We start from the raw sequence: 22,350 nt of genomic DNA on the forward strand, positions 1-22,350 counted from the left end.
AAACGACACACTAACTCAGGGGTAATAAGCAGAGGCTGTACCAATTGCAAGGCTGCTAGTGTATGTGTAATGATTTCTCTGTGTCTGTGTCGCAGAGATTACTTCAAAACAGAAAAAGAGGATGTTTTAATGCATTGGAACCAATTTGGAGGAATGGAGAAATATGCCATTAGAATCTCATATAATTCGATGTCAGTAATGGCTGCTGAACATATTCATAAAATGAGAAGGAATCGTATCTGGATGTGTACTGGCGCAGTGGCGCAGTGGTGAGCACAGTTACCTCACAGCTATGGGACCAGAGTTTATGTGTCAGCCATGGCTTCATGTGTGTGAAGGTTGTGTGTTGTTGCTGTGGGCTTTGCCAGTGTGTGTGTGTGTGTGTGCGTGAGTGTGCCCTGTGATGGGTTGGTGCCCCATTCTGGGTGGTTCTCTGCTTTGTGACTGTATCTTCTAAGATCTGGACCCCCCACAACCCTGAATATGAGTGGTTACACAAAAGGGAGTATTACATAGTACATAGTATTATTGGCATTAGAATATTATACATATAATTTTTTCTAAAACAAGTTGCATATACAGTATATGGACATGTTGTATTTCTTTATTATTTCGCTTGGTTGTTTGTTTGCTTATTCCTCCGCGATCCTGAACTGGACAAGCAGTTACAGAAAATGGATGGATGGATGGATGGATGGATGGATGTTTGTTTAGTTGTAATGTTTTTCCAAAATGAATTGCTTCTGAATGATTTGCCATGGGTACAGTCTGTTTACAAAAACGTCATTTTCCAGCAGGATTTTCAGTATCACACAGAGAAATACTATAAAGACAACAACCCAGCTGTCATTTTTTTGCCCCAGAAATGTACTGAAGAATACATCTTCTACTTCTTTTCCAGGAATAGTTCAAATAAATTTACAACCAGAGGATTTATGGTAAAGCTCAACCTTTCTTTCTGACTCAAAGATGTCAAAGAAAGTTTCTTTACAGTAAGCACATTTCTGACCCTCTCTGGAAAAGCCTGCCAGCGAAAGGCTAAAATGCGAGAATCCACAGAGACGGAGGAGTGAACAACAGATGTGTTTCTGAGTTCTCCCCCTGCACCAGCGCCACCACCTGTGTGATTCCCCATATCGTCAGCGCTAACACCAAGGCATGTTCATGCACAGCGCTGACTCAGGGAGACCTTGTCTGCCTTCCAGAAGTCATCCGAGCGACAGTGGAGTGTCCAGCAGGCTTTGCTCCTCAGCTGCGGACACGAACAGGCAGTTACGCTGTTCCGGAAAGATGTTCTTCCTCCACCACAGCAGCCCCTTCGGGTCCATCTGCTGGGGATTTGGCCTTGCATGCGACTTCCAGCCCCACTCAACACCCACCTTCCTCTGTCAGCTTTTGGTCGTCTCAGTTAAGTCCCAGTAGGAGGAAGAACTGACACAATAGGAAAAAGATACCACAAAGATTCCCTTTCGTATAAAAAAAAAACTGTAAAGTCAAATGAATGTGGCTCTGATTTTGGACTGTGAAAACAGAGTGACCATAACGGGAACAGAAAAAAGTTTATCCTGCATTGTCATGATTCATTACATGAAATATTGATATGCATCATAAATTTTTATCCTAACCAGCTGCAAATAATTTTTCTTTTTTTGCTGAGCTGATTTTGAAGCTACTAACACTAATTACAGCTGTATGCACAGATACATAGATTTTAATTTTAGCATTGCGTTAACAGGAGGGGATGGGAGATAGGGTTAGGGTTAGGATTAGGATAATTGTTAACTTTACGGTTAGGGTTAGCATAACGGTTATGGGTAAGAGATTAGGGTTCTGGCTAAGGTTCTTCAGTTCTTGAGAAACTTGATCGACTTACATAAGAACCAAATATGGTGTGCATCAGTAATAGATGCTGTGTGCCAGTGATTGGCAGAATGCCCCGAAAAGCAAAGCCATTGAGATGCGCTTATGTTATACGGAGTTCCTACAAGAAGAATGACACCCAGCTAATGTTGTCTGTGCGGATGTAAGCGCTATTACTGCACTTTTCAACTCTAGTAAACAGGAAAACGACTTTTCAGCAATATATCCACCATTTTTCATTTTTTTAGAAGCCCTAAAACAAATTATCCGGTTATAAAAATAAGATTTAAGCAATGTCTCAATTCCCAAGACATAAAATGTCTAAAAATTATGTTGATATTAATCATCAGTTTTGCTTCTGCATACTCTGCTCTGAACAACTTGGATGCAGTTGGTACACTTTCAACAATCTCTCTTAATTGTGGGCCCTAATCTGTAGAAAATCAATATAATATTTGTATGTTTACAGTTATTCATTACCAGGCAAACCTTTTAATTTCATTCCAGATGCATATTGAAAATAAATTAAGTTGCAGTTTCTAACATCGGAAACGATCTGAAGTGTTAATTGTCTGTTTTCTTTTCAATGCACTCTTCTCAGTGACTGTGTGTGTGTGTGTGTGTGTGTGTGTGTGTGTGTGTGTGCACTCGCACGTACCACCTTATGATGCTACACGGACAGCAAAGACATTTCCATCGAAATTACAAATCAGAAAATGAATGTGGAATTCTAAAGTTCCTTTGTGTATGAAACTCTAAATACCACCAGCAATGAAAATGAGAATTTCACTTTTCAGTAACGGCATACGTACACAGCTGGGTGCCCCAACAGGTGGCTGCCCTTCGCAGACAGCTTGTTCTACAAAGAGCAAGTTGATGGAGGCGTAAAAAGAATTTCCCCATGAGGGACAATAAAGGTTAAATCATTAATGATGATAGCCGCATTGTAAAGGTCTCCTGCCTTTCTCAGATCTTCATCGAGGCTCATCAGTTGGGTCAACTTGACGCATTCTGATGCCATTAAAACTACCTGGCTAATTGACTGACATCCTTAATGGTGAGGCTGGTACATTGGAATTACGTCACTCATTGGTTTGAGGTAATTAACATTTGACATTAGTTGATATTTAATGAGCTCATTGACTGTTCTGTTAGGTGGGTACTGAACGGAAGTTGCTTGAGATATCAGAGTTCATAATCATATATCTAATGAAAAACCTCGTTAAGGTGATGATATGGCCTCATTATCTGGGAATTCTCTTGCACCTGAGTGAGTTTATGGGGATGACAATATGTTGCATAGTGATAATCTTGATGTCTTTTTTTTAGTCATTACACATTTACAAGACATAAGATACAAGGTCATGGTTCACAGGTGTTCATTAAGTGTGATCGCGCAGAGCGTTCAGAGCTTCAAACTTTCATAAATGTGATCCTCATTTGAGTAAATGATTTATGCAGGAATTCCTTTGCTGGGCCTGGAAATTCGCTGATTATGCTGAATCTTGTGATTGAAACAAAAAGCAGGAGAACAGATACAAAGAGCAAGAATGTGTAAATAAAAGCCTTTAAAAGGACATATGCTGACAACACCTGGAAGTTAAAAAGACCCTTATAAGAAATTTATAGCTTTTTTGAATAGATTTTCAGAGTCAGCTCTTTTTTTTCTGGTTTTGTGCTAGTCTGCTCGGTCGTGTGTCTCTGTGTTGCTGCTAAACCAACCGATTCAATAGCTAGCACATGGACCTTGTTAATCCTAGAGTAGATCCTTTGTTTACATATGTTCAGCCCTGTGATGTGGCAAATGAGTCATGGAAAGCCCTTCAAAACACGATAAACCATCATGCGCCTGGATGTCCAACCTCAATGCGACTTTTAGCGTATCCCGCTATAATAAATTTGCATGGGTTACCAACATAGCTAATCTGCTTATAAACAACTTCTGCCCACAGAACTGTTTAGATACTGAGCAAGTACAGCTTCCACAGAATATTTAGATTCACAGAAATTGAAGATGCTGGTAATTCTGAGTTCATCACAAATGACATAATGTAGCACATATTAAACTGTTGGCTAAGTATGTATTAAGTGACCTGAAAAAGAACTGAGTTTAACTGGGATTTAACTGAGCATTAAGGTACTTTTCCACTGTCACCAAGAACCATGCTGTACCTGAACCACAACGCAAACTGATGGTTTTCCATTGTAAAGTATGTGAGCCGTACCCAAGCCGTATCCGAGCCGTACCTGAGCCATACCCATGCTGTACCCATGCTGTACCTGAACCACAACGCAAACTGATGGTTTTCCATTGTAAAGTATGTGAGCCGTACCCAAGCCGTATCTGAGCCGTACCTGAGCCATACCCATGCTGTACCTGAGCCATACCCATGCTGTACCCATGCTGTACCTGAGCCGTACCCATGCTGTACCCATGCTGTACCTGAGCCGTACCCATGCTGTACCCATGCTGTACCTGAACCACAACGCAAACTGATGGTTTTCCATTGTAAAGTATGTGAGTCGTACCCAAGCCGTACCTGAGCCATACCCATGCTGTACCTGAGCAGTACCCATGCTGTACCCGAGCCGTATCCATGCTGTACCTGAGCCGTACCCAAGCCGTACCTGAGCCATACCCATGTTGTACCTGAGCCGTACCCAAGCCATACCTGATCCATACCTGAGCCGTACCCATGCTGTACCCGAGCCGTACCCGAACTGTACCCAAGCTGTACCTGAGCCGTACCCAAACTGTACCCGAGCTGACATGGCCCTGCTTACTAACAGGGCTGAAACATGACTAGATCAATTTGTTCTGTATGATTAATAACATACAGAATCTTCAAAGATCTTGCCAGAATGGAGCTTCTGTGAAACATTAATGGAATGTCAGGGCAGACCAACATCTGGCATACTGGGCATGCTGGGGATCCCAATGGGTTTGCGGGCTGCAAAAATTCACCCCCCTGAAAGGGAACCCGAAAGTCCAGGGCCCATATTTAATCCCAGTTGAGCCTTGATTGTTGATCCCAAAAACTCAGAAGAACAATACCCACGAGCAAGACAGCAATGGGATGTAACAAAGAAAATAAAAATGCAAGATTTCATCATTTATTGTGACTAAATATCATTTCATTCACCAAATCATATAAAGGCATCTTCGTTTAAATTATGAATTGATTTCTGTTATTTTCTTATCTGTAATTTAACCTGCTTTTTTATTTGTGATATATGTTTTCTTTCATCTATCTTCCAAAAACTGTTTAATGCCTTTTCTTCATGAAATGATATCAACAAATCTAAGCAAAGCATTGAAGAAGGATTTAGTTCTGAGGTACAAAAGGAGAGACAATGCAAACGATGCTAATGTTACAAACCCACTGAGAGAGCTGCCTGGGGATTACTGGTGTCAAAATTCGACTTTCTGATCAGAACATGAACACTAAATATTTATTAAATATTAAAATAAAGACAGTACTCCATTAGGTGATGATTCTTCATTGCAAATGATTCATTTAGAGCAACAAAAGTGTGATGGACGGATAACTTGACTGACTTATTTCCTGTTTGTATTCAATAGGTCAATGTAGCATAAGTAGCACTGTCAAATGATTGTTATTCATTTGCATGAAGCCCATGCAATAGTGCCATCCGCTTAGCCACCATGCTGCCTTGGCTAAAGGTATAGCCAACACATTAAAAAAGAAAAGGATTAATAAGGTATATTTCACACTGCAAAATGTATATCATGTAACACATCCCCCATGATAAGGAAGATTTGCCGTGTTATGGAATCGCTCCTGGAAGCTGTGGATTGTTGCAGATTTAGGCCTTGGTAAGGGATCCATTGTTGCCTCAAGAAAGTTATTCAACCTCCGCTGCTTTAGTTAGAAACATTCACCTGTGTAAATGTCAGCAAGCTGGTTACAGTTTTTGAAGCAATAAACATGCTGTGCTTGTTGTCCTTAAATGTATCTAATGCTGTATCCCAAAGTCTGTTGGGACTAAAAGCATTCAGAGTTTGGTCTTGGTCTTCACACTGTTGCTTGTGGATGGGTAATCTGAGGTAAATTGCAATCACTGAATTTTTAAACATCATCTAACTCCCAGATGATAAAAGCTGGATGCCACACAAAGTACATTTTGCTACCATCGGACGAAAATTTTCTAGATGGACAGAAATATCTTAGCCCCCTTGGGATCAGATGTATTAAAAGCAACTGAAGTATCGATTTGAGATTCATTTTATATGTATAGACAGACATACAGTATAGAATTAATACATTTGAATTAACACATTTCAGATTTGAAGACTTTGAACCAAATGACATTATCAAAGAGTCATGTCTAAGGTGCAGGTGCAAGTTTGGGTAAAAGTGTTGGTCTGGATTTGTATTTTCTGGACCTGAACCTTCCACCTCTCAGTCTTACTGTTTTATCTGCAATTTAACATAACAGCCACACATACATCTTATACATGTGGTCCTCAGATCTCCTAGCTAAGTGTATGGCAAAGCTCATGGTCACTGGCAGGACTTTTCCAGTCCACTGTTTACTCCTGGGGCCTGTATTACAGAGCAGGATTCCATGCATAGCCAGATAACTTGTTGGATTTAAGGTGGTCTGGGCTACACATAGGTGAACAAAGATAAAGGGCATTTGAAGTGAGGTACCTTAAATCCAACAAGTTAGCCAGCTTCATGATACAGGCCCCCGGTCAGGGTGGTGGAGCTGGAGTCTGCACTCAACCGAGCACGGGCTGGGGTACACTGGACAGGACGTCAGTCCACCACAGAGCATGTACTGTACACACAAAAAGAAGAGGACGGCCACAGAACAGGCAGTGAAAATGCAAGCTCCACACGCGAAAGGCAGAGGTGCCGTTCAAGCCTACAGTCCTGCAGGTATGCAGCACCAGTCCTATGCAGCAAGCCACCACACTACTATCATATAAGCTCCCTGTTTGAGAGTAGTAAAATCTCAATCTGTTGCACAAGTCCAAGCTTCACTGTTCCTGTCTTTCACTCACTCACACACATAACAAACAGATGTGCCGTGTTGGCGTGTGAAGGCATGATCTAAGCTCTCGCATTGGTGCTCAGGCTGTGTATTTTGAAATAAAATTTTTGTGGGCTCTCTTGTAAAAGCCGTTTATCTCTCACTAGTGTACTCAACAAAAACTACAGGCCGAAAAATAGGTGTTGATTAGCGGAACCGTTTTGTTAAATTTAGTGGTATGGATTAGTCAAAAGACCAATCAAATGTCTTTCAAATGTCAATGGCTTGCAGGCAGTCAAACCAAGTGGTTTGACTGCATTTGGTAAATTAATTAGTGGAATTTAGTTTATGAAAAACATAACATCATAGCTTTTCACTAAATAAAAAAAAATAACATTCCTCTTCCCACAAAGATTTTGGAAGTACTATTTACTGATTAAATATAGTTTCATATACCACATTTTTAATAGGTTTCCAAAGTTTATTGCAGCAGTTAAAACATGGGTCTTGAAATTTAAACACCATTATTGAAAATGATTAAGGTAATATCAAGTACCTTAAGATGTAAAACTGAAAATTTGATTTTTCTGCTGTTTTTTTTTTAATTTCATTTTAAGTTGTGAGAGGAGCAACAGTCTAATACAGACTAACACACATGTTATTAACTTTTGTCCTTGTTCTTATTGCATAACATACACTATAAGGCCATATACATGTAGCTGCCTCTATTAATTTGAAGAATTAGCTAATTAAGCTACATCCATTGGTAGAGCAGGTGTAACAAACATAGGCAGCAGGAAGAGTGGCCATAGAGACGAGGTTGCTGGCTTTAAACTTGGCACCATCATAAGACACCATCTTTCCACTACGGCAGTTCTTATGGTGAGGCCTGGCGAAGGGATGGAAAAGGAGGAACAGTCCGTGGAGTGGCTCCAACAAAAGGGTTTATTAAGAAACGGAACAGATCACAAAGGGAAAACTAGAAAATCAAGGGATCATAAGAGGTCAAGAACAAAACAGGAAAAAACCAGAACTGACTAAAATGACCACAAAGTAACACACTAGGGAACCGTGCAAAACTGGGAGCAAGACTGGGAAACAACCAAGTTACAACAATAAACACACAGAACTACTACAAACTACAGATCTACATGAACTACATGAACCATACAACTACAGCTACCAACACAGAGTAACAACAACAGTGACAAACCTACAACAACAATGACTTACATTCACAGAGAAACAAGGAGTAACAAGGGGCAGGTGTGGACCATAACAAAATCAACCCTAAAATCAGAAAAGGCACTGAACAACAAGCAGCAAGTGGAATACATTACAATTACAAGAATCTAGAGAATGTTTACCAGCACTGGGGCTTTACTACACAAGAAAAATCTAGAAACAAGTACAAGCAAAATATAAACCAGCAAGGCACGGGTAGGACAAACTATAAATGGGGACACAAAGTAAAGACTTAGAAAAACAACAGCAAAAGGTAAGGGGACTGAAGGGGTTCAGCCTCAGACACACAACACTGCAGACAGAGAGGGGGAAGCAGCATGGCCATTGACACCTGCTGGCCAAAAGGGAACAAGACACATAGGACAGGGTCAGACGGGCACTGGCCCTGACTGCAGTTTGCTAATTTTCTGCTCTGGAGTGATTGTGAAGTGGAAATGTCTGGGAGCGAGTTCATCTGCGAAATGTCTGGGAGCGAGTTAATCACAGAAAGGGATTTGCTCATCAAACATTAATACCTTTTTTTTTTTTTTTAATACCTAATGGCAGCAAATCCCACCAGCAGTGTCCCGACATGTAATGGAAAGCCTTTCATATTAATTTGCTGGGTTTCACAATGGGATGGAGAAGTTGGTGTCCCCATAGTTTTGTCCATATAGCGTAGAAAATGCAGGAAGTCTTGACAGTAATATTTAATAGAAATTGCAGATTTGAGTGACTTGTAAGACACATAAGAACATAAGAACATAAGAACATCTGCTCATTATGCATAGAACAAAGCGTGCCCATCATGTGAAATATTGCACATGAGTGCCCATCATGTAATGCAACATCTAAGAAGACTAAAATGATGTTTCATAAATTACCCAAACACTGACACTAAATAAGCAATTTTTATTAGTTATGCAGTAAGTTTATGAGATCGAACTAAGCACGTTAAAAGAGGCCCGGCAGTATTTTAAGAGGTCTCTAAAATGACGCCATTTCTCCTAAAGTGATTTAATGTAAAGACTTAACTGTGGTCATGCAATAACCCAGCTGTTTTGATAGTGCTTCAAAGGCTTTTAGTTTCGGAATTGTTACAGAATGCCATAAATCATTGTTGGAAACGATTTGTCTTTTAAAAAATCAGTACACACATTAAATCACAATTTCTTGGATGTTTGTGGATTTATTTTTCAGCATTCAAATTAAGTAATAGTGTTATTCGAGAAATGTTTATTAAGTTGGTCTATATAAAATGAATTACTTAAAAGCAATCAATTCTTTTATTGAGTTTTCAGTTACTATAAGTATCTGAGATAATGGAGAGAGGAGCATTACATTTATTTTTGCTGCTTATCATCCCAAATTGTCAAATACACTGTGCAATTGAACAAAACAGAATAGTGAGTAATCTATCCACCCATCTTTCATAACCACTTATCCAGTAATGGGTTGTGGGGCGTCTGGACACTTTCACACGAGGAACAGGGTAGGGGTCACCCCAGTAGGGATGTCAGTCCAGTCCAGGCTACACGTATTGACACATGCAGTCATACGCTGACATTTAACAAGCATGAGGGCCTCAGCACATGTTTTTAGGCTGTGGGAGGAAAGTATGAGGAGAACAAAAGGAGAACATATAAGCCGGGAACTGATCATTCTTTTCTAAGCTTTTTCATCCCATTTTTTGCAGGATCCTTTCTTACTTCCAACAAGTTTTTTCATCCCTTTGTCTTAAAAACGAATCTGTACCATGTATCTGTTCTGATTGAATTATTTATGGATTTTTTTAGCAAGCGTTTCATTTAAAATCTGCCAGCTTGAAAATGGCAGCAGTGCATCTTTATGGCGAATGTGACTGAAAGGCAAATTCCAGTGCATGTTCACTGACAAAAGGCGATACACCAAAAAATGTAACAAAGTGTAGCTTCCCCAGGGATAATCTTTACTGTGAGAGTTGCCAGTCATTGATTGCCTTGGGTTGTATTATAAAAACATGCAGAATTGTGGGTAGAAGATTTAATTTTTCTTTTCTTTTTTAACAAACTGACCAGAAAACATAAATGTTAGGTCATTATGATTTTACCAGCTCTATTAGTGAATACTGTGTGAGTATAGAGTGTGACAGTGTGAAAACTCTTCTAAAAAGATTACAGAATGACTACTGTCACTGTAAGCCAGTGATAATTCTGACAGCATATTTCGATTTAGTATGATTTAGTATTTTTGAGGAAAATGCTATTTAATTTTAGTCACCTGACTTCTTTTAGCACCCCTAAGCTACATCAACCCCAACAAAGCCGCCAGCCTGGATGGCCGCCTCAGAACACCTGCCTCAGAACACCTGCCTCAAGACCACCACCATCATCCCTATCCCAAGACAGGCAGCAGTCAGGTCCCTCAACGACTATTGTTCAGTGGCCCAGATCCCCATTATCATGAAGTACTTTGCATTACTGGTCCTTACTCACATAAAGAAAAACATTCCACCTTCCCTGGATCAATGCCAGTTTGCTTATAGGTGTAGACACTGTTTCACCGACCCTTCACATTGCCCTGTCGCATCTGGGACAGAAAGACAGCTACGTACAGATGCTGATCATTGACTACAGCTCTGCCATCACCCCAAGTAAGCTGGCTACAAATCTGATTGATCTGGGCCTCAACACACACCTGTGCAATTTGATTCTGGACTTTCTCACCAGCAGACTACAGACTGCACGCATGGGTAAGTATTCCTCCACTGTCATAACACTGGAGCACCACTGGCTTGTGTGCTCCATCACAGCGTGGTACCCAGGGAGCACCTCTGAGAACTGGAAGGCCCTCCAGTGCATCATCAGTACAGCCCAGAGAATCACTGGCTCACAGCTTCCTACCCTGGAGGAACTCCTCAGAATCCACTGTAGCTGCAAAGCCAGGAACATCTGCAGTAATCCAACCCACCCCATGCTTCTGCCATCCGGCAAGCGCCACAGAGTCCTGTACGCTCACACGGCACGACTGCAGAACACCTTCTATCCCCTCTCACACTGCTAAACACACTGGGCCCACTCCCCCCCCTCACCCCACTACAGCATCACCCCGAACTGTACTGAGACTTACCCACAGCACACACATCAGGCACTGCACACACAGAATATGCACTGTAGCTCTCCTGGCTCCTATCCATCACTGCGGCTGTCACACTCATCTCAGTCCCACAGTTGTGTTTTATAATCCATTATGCCGTGCAGTATTGCTGATACTGATCATTATCCTGCAGTAATGCTGCAATTCTCAACCGCTGCCTTTCTCGGGTACAATCATATATCTCCTGTGCAATAATTCATGCACGATATTCCTCTTATACTTTTATCTGTGTATTTGTATTTGTGCATTGCTATATGCTATTTTTTTTTCATAAATTTTTCTTTTAGATTGTATAATTTTTATTGAGGCTTCTAAACGATGATCGGAACCTCATCTCATTGTACTTGTACAGTGACACTAACGATATCTTATATCTTGCCTTTTGTCCTTTTTTGTAAAGCAAAAAGGAAGGACATTCTAGGTCATAAAGTTTGCATATTGTCATTTTGTGGCAGTTACCACTGGAGGTGTATGCAGCATTAATGCCCATCTCATAGCCTTCTCCATTACTACCACTATGCCATATCTTACAGGTTACCAAGCATCCAAAATAACCAAAGCAAAACATTTCAATTTCCTTCACATTAGCCTCATTTTATGCTTTTGTGGGATTTTCAGCCTAATTTGATGGCTTAAATTTCTTCGGGGACCTCCACTGTTTTACTGCCATAAGATTTTCCTCTTTTGTTAACTTTCATTGCAGTTGAATTCTTCCTCCATATCCAAATCTGTACTGGATCTGCTTTCTCTATTTAAATGCCTCAAAAGCAGGTTTTTTAATGCACCCACTTTTAAAATTACCTTGTTTATACACAAAGGACACACTCTTGTTTGACTGGGCATTGCTTATGCTGTGGTCATCCAAGATACTTTGGTGGAATGAACTTCTCTATTTCACTCCCTTGAAAGTGAGATTAGTATAGTTTCAATAATGGTGTCTCTACATGTGGTTCTGTGTAAGCACAATTAGTAAATGATAGCTACCTTTGAAAACACTCTAATTCATATCATTACAAATATTTGACAAGTGTAATTGGTCTATACAGGTATACTTCACTTGCTCCACTTGGCCAACCAGAAAATCGTTCAGAAAAATAACTCTGTATGCTGGTTGTAGATTTTTTTAAACAAAAAAATACAATATCTAGGTGGAATTTTATGTATTTATGGAGACATCCTGCGGGTTGTGGTTAAGCTGGGATTAAGCTGCTGAGTTTCCCATGCTGTTACTGTTCACCTACTGGGGCATTTCCAGTAGGGCTTCACTGCTGGAAACACTGGCTCACTGAGGTCAGGGGAAATGCCGTGGTGATTGCTGGCTGTTTGCCAGTCGGCCCGGTGCCTTGCTGGGCAGCGAGCAGATGAAATGCACCTAACCTGACTACTTATGTTCAACTTCTTGTGTCTCACCAATTTACGTTTGAGCTGGAAACCAGCTGCACTCCTGTGAGATAAAGCACTTATTGAAATATACCTGTGTATAAAAAAGAACTCCAGTTCCCAGCAGGCAAAGCGAGGGGCTCTGGCATGGTTATACTCTCCTAATGTGCGTTTTGTTTTTGCTGCATGTGGAAGATGTGAGATGCCCATGTTTCCATGAAGTAATATGGTTACTGACCACTGATTAGCGCTCAGATCCAGAATCATTTTCAAACCTTGCTCCACACTTCTGCCAAGTGTCAGTGAGTAATCAAGCAGCTCATACTTAACCCTTTAAGATGCAGGCTCTTCCTACATGCACAAAGCGTAACACCCCCTTCAATCAGATGACCGGAGCTGGGTCCTGCTTGGCCCTCTATATACCCATATACCCATATCAGCTGTCTCTTCAACCTCAACTTATCAGAATTATCAAGCACTTAACAATATTTTAAGATATAATTTCTGAGGACTATGCAGTTTTTTTAATTAAAAATCCTTCACTACTTCGTATACCTCTAGTAAATATATACATGCGTATTTTAAATTCACATACAAACTCATGCACACAAATATTGTGTTATGCATACAGTACGTTGGACATATACTCTTACCAGCTTTTGCATATATTTGACAATTAATTTTTTGTATTAGAGGTAGTTGGCTAGGAGCATACTGAAGTTAATTTCACAATACCATATGGGAAGTTAATCCTGAACATGTTGTATGCATATTCAAAATGATTCTATTTTATTTTAAAAGAAGAAAAACTGTAATATAATTTACTGAATACTGTATCTGAATTGCATAACAATTGTAATTAATTTCAGAAATCTCTAGTTCCCAACGGTCACTACTGTAGATCATAACTGCAAGAACATTTTTTCTAGTATTCCCAATTTTTAAAATTTTTGAAAACCAGAAAACAGTTTTACAGGCAACCAATTTAGTCCACTTTTTCATATCTGAACATGAAAATATCTTACAAAAAATTTTATAAAAATTGGTTACATTAATTTTGAGTCTGCTATTTTTATTTAATTTTGTTTTACCTCAGCACAATAACAAGCCCGCTAAGGTTTTCCAAATGGGGCTCACACAGCTCCCACAGCGTTTTAAAAACAGATATATTTCTTGGTAACTTTTTAGATGGAAAGATTCTGCAGAGAGAGGAATTGAGGCCACTGCAAGAGTCATTTTGGCTGAAAATGGAGATTTTGACAAATGGACAAGACCTTAGTGGAATAAGTGCACATGTGCTGTGTATCAGGTGAATTATGGCTATACATTTAATTAATGAGTCTGCCGCGTATGACCTATCTGTTTTCTTCAGTTACAACTTTCTAAAAACGCATGTTTCCTTCCTATATAATTTTAATCGTGTAGCATTTTAAAAAATGACAAGGAAACCAACCCATCAGAGGACTCGCATGCCATTCCCCTTATCAGAGAACATGGAGGAAACCCCATGACGACACGGGGAGAACATGCAAACTCCACACACATGGAGCCATGGAGGAGACTCGAACCCTGGTCCCAGAGGTGTGAGGTAGCAGTGTCAACCATGGTAGCACCATGCAGCTCTAGCTAGACAAATGATCTATCTATCCATCCATCCATCCACCTACCTACCTCAGAACTATGTTTCTGGGAATGTTTTAAGTTGGCTACAGGAAGCTGTATATGTCCCGTTATAAAACACCTCGTGACTAACTACAGCTCTGGTCAGGAGCCGAGGAAGAACTTAGTTGATCCACTGTGCTTTCCATGAAGTCATAGTTGGCAAGGCATTATTTGCAAATTTAAGCCGTGTTAAATGCCTTGCAAAAATGAGACAGAAGATCGTTTTTAGGGCATTTTGCCGGAAGACGTAAACACTGGCCTGTGACATGCCGTAGGATCCTCACCTTCTGCGATCTGCTACTTACTTGATGGTTTCTCCAATACAACAGCAGCCTTTTGCTCAAAGAAATACATTTGGCTGGGGCAATTACGTTTTCTTGTTTTGTGTACTCAAAAGAAATACTGCTGTAAACTGGGGACTGCCAAGTAACTCAGCCATCTACCTGGACTGTAGTTAAAATGCCAGACGGCAGAACATGCTCGTGAGTTACTCGTAACAGTTTCCTCACACCTGGTGTAGGGTGTAAGTTAAGTCAGCCATGGTTACCTTAGAACCTAGATATGTGCTGCTGTTTTCCTGCAGAATGAAATGTGCTGGTCTTTCAGAAGCCACTCTATCCAGCATCACATTCCGGGACTTTCCATGTATGCTGATTGGCTGTCGGCGAATTGGGAGGCTTTCATGCCCACTGTGTCCCACCGGGGACAGATTCCCTCCGTGTGTCTCTTTGATCATCATAATCAAAGTAATTAAGGTCCAAATCTTATATGGGCACCTCTGTGGTTGTATTCTATTGTGACATACAAAGATTTTATCAGATTTTTTCCCCTTACTTAGGTATTCTGCCACTATCGAAAACCTTTAACATGCTTCAATTTTAACGGCCCAGATCAAGAACGAACTTCAAAGGGATCCTATTGGTAAGACGAGTGTAAGGAAGTGACAGTATCTTCTATCCCGGCCAGGCTGTTTGAATTAAATACCAGATGTGGGCTTGGAAGATTTCACAACTGCTTCTTAGACTACCTTAAATCATGAGAAGATGTGAATATATATATATATATATATATATATATATATATTCACATCTTCTATATTCACATATACACACACACATACACACACACACACACATACTGTATTACCGTTCAAAAGTTTGGGGTCACTTAGAAATGTCCTTGTTTTCCATGAAAAAATACATCAATAGTTTGAATAGGAAATATGGCTAAATAAGTAGGAAATAGCGATTGACAAAGTTAGAAATAATCATTTCTGAAATTAAAATAATAATTCTTCAAACTTTGTTTTGTCAGAGATTCGTCCATGTGCAGCACTGACAGCCTTGTAGATCTTGCCCATTCCAGATGTCAGTTTGCTGAGGTGATCTGATTAGATTTCCCCTCGTGCTTTTGGAAGCTTCTCCCACAAGTTGGATTGGCTTGATGGGCACTTCTTACATACCATTCGGTCAAGCTGCTCCCATAACAGCTCAATGGAGCTGAGATCCGGTGACTGTGCTGCCCACTCCATCATACACAGAACACCAGCTGGCTGTTTCTTCCCTAAATACTTCCTGCATAGTTTGGAGCTGTGTTTGGGTCATTGTCCTCCTGCAGGACGAAATCAGCTCCAATCAGCGCCGTCCACAGGGTGTGGCATGGCATTGCAGAATGGAGTGACAGACTTCCTTTGCATTAGCAAACAACATTTCACTGGAACACAGGACTAATTGCTGCTGATAATGGGCCTCTGTACACCTATGTAGATATTCAATTTAAAAAATGGACAAAAACTTGCTTTTTTTCAAAATCAAGGACATTTCTAAGTGATCCCAAACTTTTGAACAGTAGTGTGTGTGTGTGTGTATCCCAATGATGAGACATCCCGATGATCAGTCCTGATTGCCCAGCACTCTGTCGGTGGTTTGTGGCTTTTCTCTCCTCAAACTGCTCTCAGTAGGAGCTCACCACAGCTGACCGTGAAGCCCTGCATTTCGGAGATCCTCTGACCCAGTGCTCTGGCCCTAATGATTTGGCCCTTGTCAAAGTCATTCTATCTCTGCCTTTTCCTTCCACATTCAGCATGTCAACCATGAGTACTGAAAGTTACCTGTCTATTATATCCCAGACCTTGACATGCACCATTTCTGCTGTATTATTCCCTTCCTGTATCGACGCTCCTCAGATTCTTGCTCACCATGTTTGTTTCTGTTTATACAATAACCTCGTCACATTGGCAAATTTGACATTCACAGTTTCAGCTATTAGTGAGTTGGCCGTAAACAATTGAACAGGAGTATTTTTGGAGCTTGCTGAAAGATTGCAGAAACTCACAGACGACATGTAAAACTAATACTGAAAATGATTTGGACCACATAAAATTATATAATCAGGCTATATAAATATTAGTGACACATAATATTTGTTAGTGTAAGTGCAAACTGTATCATTAATATTAAGAGTCTCAGCTTGGCTACGTCGTGCATCTTTGTTCCGGCAACTTGCCTCACTCACGTGTTTTTTAACTTTGAAACTTTTCAGCGTCAGTAATTTTGCATTTTTAATAATGAGTCCAACACATAGTGCTCCCCGTGTGTACAGCAGTAAATTTGTACAAACAGGAGCATAATTTAAATGGTTTGTATATTATATGAAAAAGTATAGATAGGAAATGACAAAACAAGTTTCAGTTTGTTTAGAAATTTGTAATAAATAGGCTTCCTAGATAGACTTCTTATTGTAGCATTGAAGCTAGCAGACGGGGATGAGGCTTGGGATCTATTAGGCCTGTTATATTCATGGGGTCTTTTGCCCTTAACCCTTGCTCTATATATATGCACACACACACAGAGTATATTTACATACGTACGCATGCATAAAAAGAAATTTTATCTTTAATTAAAACAATATCAGATTATTTGAATCTGTGCTCCATCTATTTGTAATCAAAAGGTGCATAATTGAAATGGTGTCTTTGCCATAGAGAATAGTAGAGTCTCAAATTTCAGCCTGTGCAAGTCGGTTACAGATACCCTTCACTGGAAACATACTATCCTGAATTCAGACAAAGGCTTTGCCAGTTCATGCAGGCTCTCTTCCTTGGAAGCCGCTGCTCATTTGTCTAAAACTGTTGAAAAACCGCATTTTTCTCCGACCTCCAGATGCTGAATTTCCAGGCCTCCTGAGCATTTTGTTATGTCTAAACCAAATGCAGATTTTACACCAAATCCTCATTTTTTGAGTAAAAAGGAATATGCAGACGTGCCTGTATATGCGTGTATATATGTGTGTCTGTCCTCAATACACCCGGTTTGTCCTGCAGTTGTCAGACTGCAGGGACACTCTCAAAACACCAACATTATTCACCGTTTGTAATGCCGTCACGTATCGCATAGCTTCCGTCTTATCGGAACAAAATCAATAATGGCAAGGCAGTATATTTTCAGTAGTTTTATTGAAAAATGCCTCCTTCTGTTTCAGAAATAAATAAGAAAACAAGCCTGTGGAATTCACAATTTGCAGCTAAGACATGGGTGCAATAGTTCTATATTCATAGCCTTGCAGACAATTTCCAACTGCAATAGAAACTGATAAAAACAACAAGTATATTCTGAATTTTTAAAAGCTTCACTAAATATACACCACAGACATGCAACTGCACCTTGGCTAAAATGTGTGTGAGTTGATATAATAAAACCAATACATATTTAGTTTAAAATAACAAAATGGAAACTAAGTTTAACTGCTGTTTTGAAGTCTGAAAATCTGTAGGCAGATCTCAGATCAACAGTCCTCTTTACAATGAGAAAGAGGTCAACATGTATAATTGCAATATAACACGATACAGCTTTATTCAACACTCGTGCTGAACTGTGATGCATATAACGCAGGATGGTGCCGTGTTGGTAACACGGGACTTGCACCTTCTTTGCAGAAACATTTTGCGGAATGCAGGTTTTGCCAGGATGAGAGCATTAAGACTGGATTCTTTGGTAAACATTTAAAGCCGTTATATTACAAGCAAAGACATGGAATGGAATGAACAGCAAGCTTAAAGATTTTCAGATTTTCTTCTTTGCGGTTTCTGTTGACACATCTGCCCCATTGCTAAGCCCAAGTCTGTATGTAACTATCCCGTGCTGAATGGCATGTAACAAGGAGCTAATCAGCCCTGTACCTCCTGTGGGGATTTACCTACATTTACACCAGTCATATGCGATAAGGCCACATAGAAATGGCTTTGAAATGTGGAAAAGCTTTATATGACCATCTCCTTGGATTCCTTCCGTGACAGTGACCTCTTTCGGCGCTGCGTTTGTGAGATTCCGGTTTCATAGTCTTCCTCCTCTGGGATGCTCACTACGGCGATTTCAGGTGCAGGCAGATATGGGCCTAGTTAAAGATATTGTTTTGGGCCAATTGAGCACAAATTCCATTGCATTCTAACCTTTGGAACACAATATGATATTTGTGATAAGCAGTCACATTACAGGCTTGTGTTTTGGCTGTGCAGCGTGTGCAAAGATTCTTAGCACAAAGTCTGAATACTGAATTTGTAAACAACTGTTGGCATTGAGCTTCATTGACTGTAATGCTTTCATTTACAACATTACATAAACAAAAGATTACACCGCACTAGCAGTCTGCTACACATTTCGGAATCAGGTACTATCCTTCGTTTTATCCCGGGAAACAGTCGGTGGTGAAAGAACACATTTTCTTTAGAAGGAAAAAAATAAGTACACAGGGATTATGTGATGATGCACTGCCTGATGGTGGGTCAGACGTAAAACTGCAGCCTTAAACGTGGCCCTGAGAAGAGATCTAGGTTGCTTTAGGCATTAAAAAGAGGTTATGTGGGCATTCAGCAAGCGGCAGGGAATCAGTCACAAGCTTATTAAATGTTATTTGATTTTAGTGGATGTGAATTAATCATCATTTACAAGGCGCTATTTAGTTTATTTACAGGTGTGAGCTCGACGTTGCCAGGTTAACATGTTTGTTGTTTTGGTTATGAATCCACCTTGTTAGTAGTGTTTACATGCTCCTCCATCAAAAGAAGCTCCGTTCCTGTTCACCGCTTGGCTTCAAGATGCAAACAGGCCGCTATGTCGCTGCCATCGCTGTCGCTTGTCTTATCTAGTTGCTGGTAGGTGTTGTTAGTACCACGACTTTCCGCTGTTTTGCTTGTTGTTTTAATGACGGTCAACAATGTTCGTTAATTGTATCCGTGGTGGTTATCCGTAAACAGGGCTCTTAAGCATGTGAGAAAATATCTCAAACACAGGACTTCAGAGTGGAAGCAGTACAGGTGACTTAGAAAGAGTATTATGCTGAACCTGTAACAGGCAAAGAGGACATCGGCATTTAATAGGAAAAACTGTTATTTTGCATTTTATAGTGTAATAGTATAGTATAATTCATTTATAAGCAATGCTGTACTATTGGCCATAATCATTTTGTTATGTGGGATCTAGAGAAAATGTACAGTATAGACCGACCTGGATATCCTTGTCCGTTGTAGGGAATCCCGACGCACTGGGAGGAGTCACAATAGCCAGAAGGGCCGGGCGGGCCCCTAACCCCAGTGCTGCCCTGACGACCCGGAGGACCACGAGGTCCCGGAGGGCCCTGCGACCCAGGTGGACCAGTCCGAGCCTCACCTGGTGGGCCTGCGGAGAGAGGGGTCAAAACCATAGAGAAGATTTTTAGAAAAGGGGGAAAAGTGCTTGGACTCTCTGACTTCATCCTTTTCACATTAACGGGAAACTGATTTCTGCTGCAGTGATGAAACAAAAAAAAAAGAAAAAATGACGGACACCGTGATACTTTGCTTCCCATGTCTAGACTGCATGAGCTGTGTTTGGGAATTTTCCGTATCTCTCACTCCTCCATGTCCATACATGTGTTGCCAATCAAGAGGCGAGTCACAGCACCAGGATGCGATTGGAACCCGAGCTGTGACTCGCCAGCAGCTGCCTCCCCTAAGCCGCCAGCCGCTTGGCTTCTCTCTGTTCGCAGAAACAGACCTGGAAGCGTCTGAGCTGACACCGGACCCCAGCGAGCCGCGTGACACTTTGCGATTCGCATGTCACTCTGCGAGTCTTTCTCCTCGGAGCCAAGGCCTCAGACCCGCATGCTGTATCACACTGAGACTGGACGTCTATTTTTTCCACTTCTCCCGAACCCTTCGCCTGCATAAATCACGCTTTTGTTGGACGGCTGAAAGACTGGAGGAGTTTTAAAATTAATGAGGATGCTGCATGGCTTTCGGTCTTGCAAACTGGGGCCAGAAACGCCTCTTTGAAAAGCATCCATGAAATCCAATACTGATGGCCTCCTTGAGACAGGACGGGAAGGCGTAGCTTTATGTCAAAATGGGAACCATGACCTTGTTAATTCAATTTAAATACCTAATTAATTCTTTGTCTGGACAGTAAGACTGCAGCATAAAAAATGAATGTGTTTGAACACAAAGGTTATTTTTCCATGACTTTAATTTTAAGCTCTTTTAACCATGAAAATGTAATTTAATCAACTTAAAGTACCATTATAACATGTGGCTCCCTTTTAAATAATGGCATAATTTAGGGTGTAAATGGAAATACTAACATTTTTGTATTTATATTCATAATTGGTGAAGTGTTTAAATGCTGACTCGCATTTATGTAACACAGCTGGCAACCCGCCAATGCATGAAACACCTCCGCAGATCACAGTCCCAGAACTCCCATTCTGAGACTGAGGCTCGGCTCAGAGATACACTTAAATCCCAGTGAGACATCCAGCTCAAAGATGTAGCGATAAATACATCAATTTTCCAGAATAGCATTTTTTTTAATCCATAGAATGTGACATGTTAAAGTTCACTGTATGTGCAGTGGGGTGAACAATAGGATTCAGCGTCTATTATGCTTCTAAATGTACGGAGGGAACCGTACCAGGGGGTCCGGATGATCCTCTCTGTCCTCTCTGCCCCGATCCTGGGCTTCCCCGCTCACCTTTCTCACCCGCTGTCCCTGTGTGTCGCAGAAGACAGATGGGACATTGTTAGAGGGCATGCGTACAATTGCCTGCATTCAAATCACAATGTATACAGGATGTATGCTGGAAACAGGACAACAATCAACATACTTTGGTGTTTCAACATGCAGAGGGGCTGAACATTCCTTTATGAGGGTTTATATCAACATGACAGATTTATTTCATTCATAATTCAATCAAGAAAAAGCAACCATGGATTGAACAAGAGGAACTGTGCAGGAGAACCTACTTCCTTGAAATATTTATGGGTAAAATGCAACATACAGTATTGCTCTAAGTTGTACATATTTATCAAGTTTGTTCTTAAACTGGTGAGCAAATGAGGGTCGGGTACCTCTCTCTCCTTGTGGGCCAGGCAAACCCGGACTTCCCGGGAATCCATTCCGTCCAGCTGGACCCAGCTCTCCACGGGGCCCCTGACTGCCAGTGGGGCCCGGAGGACCGGGGGGCCCGGGACTGTTGCTGCGGTAACCGTTGGGGATCTGGTTCAGCATTTCATTAACCCTGCCCATTTGGACTGAAACAGGACAGCACCAGTCAGACAATTGGAAATGATGCCAAGAGACTATAAACAACAAACAATGACGAATGATACCTTACATCACCATATCACAGGACCCTTGAAGGGTCTCCTTTTAGAAGAATCAATCATTTGCTTATTTGTTCTTACATTTTGCCATGAAATTCAGCAGAGCTTCCTCGAGTGCCCTGCTGACTCGCCCCGTTCCCAGAACACATGCAGACAGTCAGAAATGACTCCTCACCATTGACCAGCTGCTCACAGACCTGTCTAGCTATGGAGCGCATCATATTCTGAGAAGCAAAGTCTCCCTGAAAAAGAATTTCCTTCAGTCAAAACGCATTTCTGAAAAGAAGCCCCACATGCAACTGTCTAGACTGAAATGAGCTCGCTAAGAATTCACATTAGGTGTCTTTGAAAGGGTCCCAATCCCAAGACCTGATCAGGAAGAGCGTTTGGAAGACGGACGGATTGAAGAAAAGTCTCTAAAAGTGTTATTTTCTCCTTATCAGTAGAGTTAAATC

The 22,350-nt window shown here is 40.9% G+C and overlaps 1 protein-coding gene across 2 annotated transcripts in view; it reads right to left on the reverse strand.

Annotated features, from left to right (window-relative positions):
* Window positions 1–17,697: 17,697 nt before the first annotated feature.
* Window positions 17,698–22,350, reverse strand: part of LOC111834491 (collagen alpha-1(XII) chain-like) — a 78,223-nt gene continuing 73,570 nt past the window's right edge. Inside the window, exons 74-78 of one of the 2 annotated variants that reach the window (XM_023793835.2) lie at window positions 22,071–22,137; window positions 21,641–21,823; window positions 21,204–21,281; window positions 19,764–19,934; window positions 17,698–18,654 (exon numbers count right to left, since the gene is read on the reverse strand). In XM_023793835.2, the coding sequence (XP_023649603.2) occupies window positions 18,521–18,654; window positions 19,764–19,934; window positions 21,204–21,281; window positions 21,641–21,823; window positions 22,071–22,137 (633 nt within the window). In that variant the 3' untranslated portion in view covers window positions 17,698–18,520. Of the gene's footprint in view, window positions 19,602–19,763; window positions 19,935–21,203; window positions 21,282–21,640; window positions 21,824–22,070; window positions 22,138–22,350 lie in introns of both variants that reach the window. The other variant, XM_023793836.2, reaches the window with a different exon arrangement.

The sequence above is a fragment of the Paramormyrops kingsleyae genome, chromosome 19 (assembly GCF_048594095.1).
Source record: "Paramormyrops kingsleyae isolate MSU_618 chromosome 19, PKINGS_0.4, whole genome shotgun sequence".
Classification (NCBI taxonomy): domain Eukaryota; kingdom Metazoa; phylum Chordata; class Actinopteri; order Osteoglossiformes; family Mormyridae; genus Paramormyrops; species Paramormyrops kingsleyae.